This window comes from Octodon degus, unplaced genomic scaffold (assembly GCF_000260255.1).
Source record: "Octodon degus isolate 3935 unplaced genomic scaffold, OctDeg1.0 scaffold00011, whole genome shotgun sequence".
NCBI lineage: Eukaryota > Metazoa > Chordata > Mammalia > Rodentia > Octodontidae > Octodon > Octodon degus.
In genome coordinates this window covers 3,547,455-3,556,061 of record NW_004524587.1, presented here as the reverse complement: position 1 = coordinate 3,556,061, position 8,607 = coordinate 3,547,455, and the positions used below count along the sequence as shown (strand labels likewise).

The 8,607-nt window shown below is 41.0% G+C and overlaps 1 protein-coding gene across 1 annotated transcript in view; it reads left to right on the top strand.

The window, feature by feature from the left end:
• Positions 1-8,607, top strand: part of Wwox (WW domain containing oxidoreductase) — a 961,447-nt gene that overhangs the window by 10,778 nt on the left and 942,062 nt on the right. Inside the window, exon 4 of the mRNA XM_004625768.2 lies at positions 955-1,133. Within this exon, the coding sequence (XP_004625825.1) occupies positions 955-1,133 (179 nt within the window). The remainder of the gene's footprint in view (positions 1-954; positions 1,134-8,607) is intronic.

Sequence of the window (8,607 nt, the reverse complement as noted above, 5' to 3'; positions counted from 1 at the left end):
CCCCAGAACTGGGGATTGAACTCAGTCCTTTACACTTGCTAGGGAAGCGCTTATTCTACTGAGCCATCTCCCCAGCTCCATAGATTTTAGATATAATTTTATTCATAGGAAAAAACCAATATTTTAAATCAAATTCTCAAGTATTTCTGTAGAGTTCTTAGTATTTTCTAAGATTTTTTGATGTTTTGAGGTCTTCCTTTGTCCCAGATCTCAAAAATACATATAAAATGAAAAAATGTTGCTATAAGGAATAACCGAATCATCTCCATGACTGGTATATCTTAATGTTGTTTCTGTAAGTTTGAGATCAATTCCAGATTAAAAGTAGAGTACTCATAGGATGTTTGGGTATAGTTTTAAAGTGGACATCATTAGAATTTTATGCATGGATTAGTTTCTTGTCTACTACAAACACGTTCAGGGTAGAGCCACAGTTTGGCTGGCTCTGACCCACAAGTGGTACGTATGTGCCTGCCCTCTGCTGCCGACGGGACAGCTGCACATATACCACTGGTGGTTCAAGTCGGTGGGCATGTGTTCATTCTTTTATTTGGAGTTTTTACTTGGCTTCTGGTCTTTTTAGGCCCTTACATAGGATGAAGAGATTTAATCAAAAGCTACTGGAAAGAGAGGCTGACAGATCTTAGGCCACATTTACATGAATTAAGTAAAAGCCCACGGCATTCTCTCGAAGACTGCTTTGAGATTCAAGAATACAAGCAGTGGTTATTGTACATTATAGCATATGTTACAGGCAGCTCAAGGCTTCGATGAGTGTCTTTCCAGGCAGGAATGTAACCCTTCTGGAGGCCAGAAGGTAGATTAAATGGCCCTGCCTCTTTTCAGGTTTAAGAATCAGCCTTCTTGTAAATGAATAATGAGGTTTGCCTAAGCAGTAAGATTGTCTTCTATTTGTAACTGCTGGTGTTCACTGCTTTCTCCTTTCCTTTGCAGTCACATAAATAAAAGAACCACCTACTTGGACCCAAGACTGGCCTTCACTGTGGATGACAATCCGACCAAGCCAACCACCAGGCAGAGATATGACAGCAGCTCCACGGCCATGGACATCCTTCAGGGTCGGGACTTCACAGGCAAAGTGGTCGTGGTCACTGGGGCCAATTCAGGAATAGGTAGGCTGCGAGCTTACTGCTATTCTATTTAATTTCTTTCACCAATATAGTAACGTTCCCTTAAATGTAATTATAATGAAGCTCTTTTTATAGTGGTTCTCTAATTTAAAAATGGGTTTTCAGGTATTGTTTTATTAAAATTATGGCGTCTCTTTAAAGCAGTGTCATGGCAGATGATGTAGAGGGCGACCTTGACATCTCTGAGAACTGAAACCTCAGTGGAAGCCTGGCTATTTTGGTATTCAGGCCTTATACAACAGGCTCTGGCTAAGTGTTGACTTGGTCTGTGTGGTACATGGATATATTCCCATTACCTGGGCTGTTCAAACCAGAGTGCATTGGTAATGGGATATGGGGAACAACAGCCTATCCTGACTTTGGGAGCAAGGGTACTGCAAGTTTGCACTGGTCACTGAGCATATCATTTTGCACTGGGAACAGGATCTTATTTCTTCCTAAAACTGAAGGTTTTTGTCCTTATCTTAACCTCTGAATTAACCCTCCTAACACCAGTGCCTGCCCACAGTGATCATCATGAGGTAGACGGCTCAGGACGGCCTCCTCCCGCAGTGTCTTGTGCTGCTGAGAGACGTAAGCCAACCAGGTGCTAGTCCCATCCATCTCTTTGATAGGCTCTGACTTGTTTTGGTCCCTTTACATCAATATAAGAATCAGTAAAAACCAACTGCTTTGAGACCCCATGTGCATCTTCAGATTTGTTTACTGCTTTACAAAGTGGCATTGCAGCTGTCAGCCTCTGTCTCATCCCCACAAGACCCCCTCATTGGCTTCTCATCAGTTTTTCCTACCTTCTTTTCTACTTTTTTTTTTTTTTTTTGGTGGAACCAGGGATTGAACTCAGGCCCTTGTACTTGCCAGGCAAGTGCTTATTCTACTGAGCCATCTCCCTGGCCCCCTACCTTCTTTTCTTGTCTTTACCAATTTTGAACTATTCTTGTTGAGTCTTCACCAACATCCGCAGGTATCTTTAGGGCAAGCACAGGGTTGGAAGTCCATCCTGCACAGATCATTTATTGTGAGTACAAGCTCTGCAAGCTCCCACATGACAGTTCTAGAGCAGACCTTCATCACGCTTGTCTGTGCAGGTAGAGAGCAACTAGAATTAATCCACCCTTCCCTCCCTCCCTCCCTCCCTTCCAGAGGGGATTCACTTCACATCAACTCTTAGGACCTCATCCTGGGTGCACACTCTGTCCACTTGAGTTTTCTCAATTTCTGTGTCTAGGTAAATTCCATATAAATCATCACTGCTGTAAAAACCGATGACTTGATGGCAGAATTAGTGACTGAATTTTCATTGATCCAAGAGGCAATATATTGTATTGATTGTGTTGACTCTTATGGTTGAGGATGTGGACCAGTAATCTAGGAAACTTTAAAATAAATAGGGATTTAAGGACTTCAGAGAAATATCTTTGCTTTTAAATACTCGGTTAACCAGAAAATTAAGACAGTATTATACGCTTTGTCTTTTAGCTCATTTTCTTTAGTCGGAAGACTATGTGGTGATTGGTGGTTTCCTGCATAAGTGTTCAAGCTCTTCCATTGGATCTTAGCAGGCTTTTGAATTTGATCAGCATACTTGCAAAGCTTTGCCATGTGAGGCATTGGACATTGTAATCTGGGACTCATAAAATCACTTTAAAAATATGGAAAAATATGGGGATATTTCCTCATGATCGAGGTGAGATTCTGCAGCAGGGAGGAGGAACAGGTTGTGGATCAAAATGGTCCTCCCACCTGTGGAACAGAGCAGACTCAACCTCATTACAGCCCTTGCTTCCCTATGAGAATTTCTTCCTTCCTGTGTCCCTACTTTATTTGGTCCAGGTGCTGGTGCCATGGAGAGGACCCCTCTTTGCCAGTCAGGTGCCCCAGCCCTTTGCCCAGCTCCCTGCATCCTCAGAAATTCTACCCCACCCCCCTACCCTAAGAAATGTGAATCTAGTTGGATGTAGATTTTTATTCTCAATTTTTGAAGTAATATGCTGTGAAATACAATCAAATACCTACAAATCACTTTTCCTCTGCCACAGTGGTATCAGCCCTGAAGACAGAAGAGGCTGAGGATAGGTAGGCACGTAGTTTTCATCCTAATCGAGCTGGCTTTTGTGTTTTGCCTGGCTGCCTCAGAAGGTGCCCTTGCCCAAGTAGGCTGTACCTTCTAGATGAAGTCCTTCCTCTATCCGAGCTGTTCAATGTGCCAGCTTATAAGTTGTAATCACTACCTTATTTCTGCCTGTTTCAAATGAAACAGCTGAATTCAGGGTAGATTGGACATCTTTCTTTCTCAGACTTCTGGTGCACTTAGGAGTCACCTGTCAAAACTTCAGTGGCATTTTCAGCCATCTTTTCCTTTGCCCACACAAAGGAGCCTGTTCTGGGTATCTGTGGTAGGATGTGTTGCCTCTGGACTCCTATTCTTTTTGGTTAGAGTGCACTAAAGTGGAACATAACTGTCCAGGTTGTGAGTAGTGACTTCATATCTAAAAACATAGTTGATGTGTATAAGAAGGGCTGCTTTGCAAATCTGATAGTCCCAGTATGTCCTTTAAAAAAAATTGTCTGTGAAGGTGCTGCTCTGTGGGAGTACTGGAATTGTTATTCATTGGTGAGGTCTCTGAGTATGTGGGAATACCTCTCCCTTGATAGATTTCAAGGTTGTAATGGGGCCCTGCCCACATGGACTTGGTTTCTTAGCAGATTTTCTCATGTCATCATCTTCCTCCCATGGTAATGAGTGATGCACGAAACATTATTATTATTATTATTTATTTATTTCCGTTTTTGAGAGAGGGTTTCATTGTGTAGTCCACACTGGCCTTTGATTCAGTTATATAGCCCAGGCTGGTCTTGAACTCCCAGCCGTGCCCCTGCGTTGGCCTCCCAAGTGCTGGGATTATAGTAGTGCACCACCACACCCAGCTGTGTCTTGAATTTTTATGTTTGATGTTACCAAGTCCATTGGAGAGAGTCTTAACTCTATTTGACTGAAAAATCAAGATGATTATGGAAGATAGAAGGGTTTGGGGAAGATGGCAGGAGCACTACAGGATCCTGAAGTCCCTGTTTTTATGGTTAAGGTTTGTATCTGGATTATACCTTTATTGTCTGGATTTTCTTGTCTAGCTTGGTGCCTGATTTGGTAAGTAAAGTTTTATTGGAAAATAGTCGCATGCCTTTACTTTATCACCAGTGGGTTCGAATGACAGCAGGGATCATAGGGCCCACAGAACCTAAAATACTGCTGGGTGACCCTTTATAGGAAAAGCCTGCTGACTCCTACATTAGAGGGTATGGTAAAATCACCCCTGCACTCTCTAAATTGTCCACACTTTTATTTATTTTTTTGGCAGAACCAGGGATTGAACTCAGGTCCTTGTGCTTGCCAAGGAAGCGCTTATTCTACTGAGCCATCTTCCCAGCCCCTGTCCACACTTTAGATGAGGTTTGCATACTTTTTTTTGTTAATTTTAATAATTTTATTGAGAAAGAAGTAGCAATGAGATAGTTTCAAAACAGGTTAGTAGTACAGTTACAATAATTAATACATTGTATACTATTGTCTTTGTAGTAGTTGTTCCTAGTACAAGATGCAGACATGATAGCTTGTCTAAACACTATTAGTTCAAAATCTTCTTCTCGGGCCAGGGAGATGGCTCAGTGGATTAAGCGCTTCCCTGGTAAGCGCAAGGGCCTGAGTTCAATCTCTGGTTCCGCAAAAAAAAAAACCAAAAACCAAAAAAACAAAAGCCAACCAACCAAACAAAAAACAGCGAAAACCCTTTCATTGAAGAGAAAGTAGCTGTATATGCTATTTTGTATATACAGATATTTATATATATATTTTTTCCAGTACAAAATGGTCCATTTATATCCCTTTTTTTGTTTACTTTTGTCAAGAGTTGTATATTCCATGCCATTCATATATTGTAGGTGTATGAATTCAGCAGAGTAATCCAGTATAGTCCAGTAGTCTATAATAGTAGTGGATTTTCCATAGGACTGGCATTGTCAGAAGTTGTTGACTTGAGCCTTTAACAGCTCAGCATATTAATATGGTTTTACTTTTTATACCTTGTGTTTATACTTTTCTGCTGGATGGTTAAGACCAGGATAAAGGAAGACCTATATAACAAAAAATGTAACTTTGTATCTGACAGGGTCAGTCAGATCCCCTCAGGACTTACCTTAATCCTGTACAGCAGTTTGCAGATCCTTTGTCAGTGTCAGCCGTGTGGATGAGTCATGGCCATTGCTTGAATGAATGAATGAATGAATGAATGAATGAATGAATTAATTTATGGCAGAACTGGGATTGAACTCAGGCCCTTGCACTTGCCAGGCAAGCGCTTATTCTACTGAGCTATCTCCCTGGCTCCAAGGTTTGCATACTTTGATTGCCCCAGGACTCAGGGAGACTGTGGCAATATATTGTACATGGCTATGGGGGTGGCCTGCCAACAGTCCACATCCCTGGCCACAACCTTTCCTAGTTTAGGGAGTTGCAAGGATTAGAATGTTTTCACTTTGGAAACTAACACTCTTCTCTCCTTGACCTTTGTTTGACCAGCTTTCTGAACCCGAAGAACTTTGTAGATTGAAAGCTGTAGCTTGTGGACCTCTCTCAGTGAAGCTCAGCATCTCAGTATCCAGGGGGAAGCCATCTCTTCACCCAAAGATTCTGCTAGCCATCAAGAGGCCCGGAGCTCCCGCCCTGACCTCTTCCCCGTAGCCGAGGGAGGAGTTGTGCTGTTGGGCGGCAGCATAGACTGAGCAGGAGGGGCAGGCGTTCATGGCTCTGGAGTTAGCAGCACGGTGGTTCTGATTTCATAAAATTGAACAGAAATGGCTTCAACATTTGATCACTACATATAAATATTGGGAAGTCTCACAGTGGAGTATTTTAGGCTAGTAAGTTTCCCACCGAAGACTGGCCCATGGCTTGTTTTCTAAATGTACACTGTCATCTGAGCTCATTCGGTGATTTGTGAACGTCTCGAGTGTAACAGGTGCAGGCTGGCTGTGCTCATCAGGGGTGGGTCCTAGTTAGGTGCTCTCGAACACCTGGGTGTGGAGCAGCACCTCTTACATGTGGCACATCCAGAACTCTGCCAAGCTGGGTGTGCTGTGGTGCTGCATACCTGTAATCTCCACCCTCCAGTTCGAGACCAGCCTGGGCTACATAGTGAGTTCAAGGCCATCCTGAACTGCATAATGAGACCCTGTCTCAGAAGAACCAAAAGAAACAAAACATGTACAGATGGATGCTAAGAGTAGGCAGATTTAACATATTGTGAAGCCAGGGTTTTGTTAAACGTCGATTAACAGCTATGAACGAACACCAGCTAATTAGATATTTTCACTCTAGCATTCATTGGCAGTGGTGGTAAACTTTCTACTTATTCAAATATTAAGCTAGTAGGAGCTAAAATTTGATTTTTAAAATATTTTCAGAGTTGAGTCAAGATGGAAAGTTCCTTTCACTTTAGCCTCTATAATGTTGCGCTGTATCAAATGGGTGGCATTAAATCTGGAGTAGCCTGGTCTGGTCTTGAGTTTTGAACCAGAGAATCTGTTCACAAAAATAAAACTGCTTTTCCCCCCAGAACAAATACAAGCTGGCCACCTCAGTTATAGTATAGACCTCTGCAGTGTATTTTAGGACTGATGGTTTAATTTCCTCCTGGAATTTAGGTTATGTAATGACCTCCTTAAGGTTTATGGGGGGGATGCCCATGCACACCCTTAATAAAAGTTAAACACTTTGTAATATAAAAAGTATATGCTCAACCTGTCAAAGTCATCTCCAAACTTGTTCTCTTTGAAGTAAAATGAAGGTGTCAAAGTTCTTGTGATATTTAAAAATTAGTATATTTCTGTATAATTATTATACAGTGGTACCTTAGTTCATGGACTGAATAATTTGTTGTATGATTTTGGAAAAGATAGCTATGGTTGTGTTTGTCACCAATGCAGGGTTTGCAGACAGAGACTTAAGTATTGCCAAACATTCTGTTTGCACACCAAATTGTTTTCAAACAAGCATTTGGGAGCTGAGGTGTCGCAGTGTGATTATGTCTCAGCATAGAGGCTGCACCTCTAAAACTTGAGGTTTTATTCCTCAGTTATGTCCTATAGTTAACAGTGTAAAATATACTTGCCATATTTTCATCTTACAAATAACGTGATGAATTCATATCTGGTGTTAATTCTGCTGGTTCTGTAGTAACACAGGACAATTAGTTTTTCTTCAGGTAGGAAATCATACTCATTTTTAAGATTTTAAGTCCCCACTTTCCCTTTGTGAGCTGTACCAATTTCCTTCACCCCCTGAGATCCCTGTGTTCTTTTTTTTTTTTTTTTTTTTGACGGAGCTGGGGATTGAACTCAGGCCCTTGTGCTTGGCAGGGAAGCTCTTATTCCACATTCCATTGAGCCATCTCCCTGGCCACCCAGTGTTCTTTTCCATACCTGAATTTTTGTCTTGAAGCCTCAACTGTGCTGTTAACCTTTTTTGAAGTTATTGTAAAGGAGCCATAAATCCAATCCTATAAGCTGAGTTGCACTTAGATACTTGGGTGAAGTGTGTTCAGGTGAAGTTACTGCACTTGGGATCCTGAAATGCCTGCTTGGTTTCCTTTCCAGTTGTTGACAGGACTTAAACTGCTGGGATCTTAGTATTTACCTTCTTTTTAAGAACCTGGTGCTCGTTAAGTAGAGGAAGAAACTCCAAAATAACTTAATGGCCTTTTGGGAATTAATTAAAATCTTTTATGACAACTGTTCTCTTCTTCTAAATGTACCCATACAAATACAGATGATATCATTTCATTCTGAGAAACTGTTGGACTTTTTGGATAATATACGGAAAAGTTACAGAATGGCCTTATATAAAAATTGAGACTTAGTACCTTTTGGATCAAAAACCATTTTAAATTTAAATATTCTTAGATGTTGTGCATGGGAGTCCCATGATCATAGTATTTGGGAAGCTTAATGTTTGAAAGCAGAGACTAATTTAAAGCAATCTAGCGATTTGATAATCTGGTGTGAAAGACCGATGATGGTTTGTAGACACAGTTCACGCCTTTCGGGGTGCCCACGCATACCTCGTGCAGGCCACACACATCTGACGAAACCTCAAGGGACACTTTTGCCTGGTGGTGTTACCACTTGAATGTTACAGTTGTGTGCTAGTTTGGATTTTAATTTTTAAAAAATAGTATCAGCATGACAAGAGAATCGCACAAGCTGCTAGAATTCAATGACAATGGTTCAAACTTAATATAAGGAGAATATTTCAGTGATCTACTCCAGCTGACAATTTGTGGTGTTATGTAAGATTTGAAAATCTGGAAATTGTTTTACTTAAAAGTACAGATACAAGAATTTTATATTTTTCTTTTATATAATATATCACAGATTTGTAATGAAAATACTGCACATATTT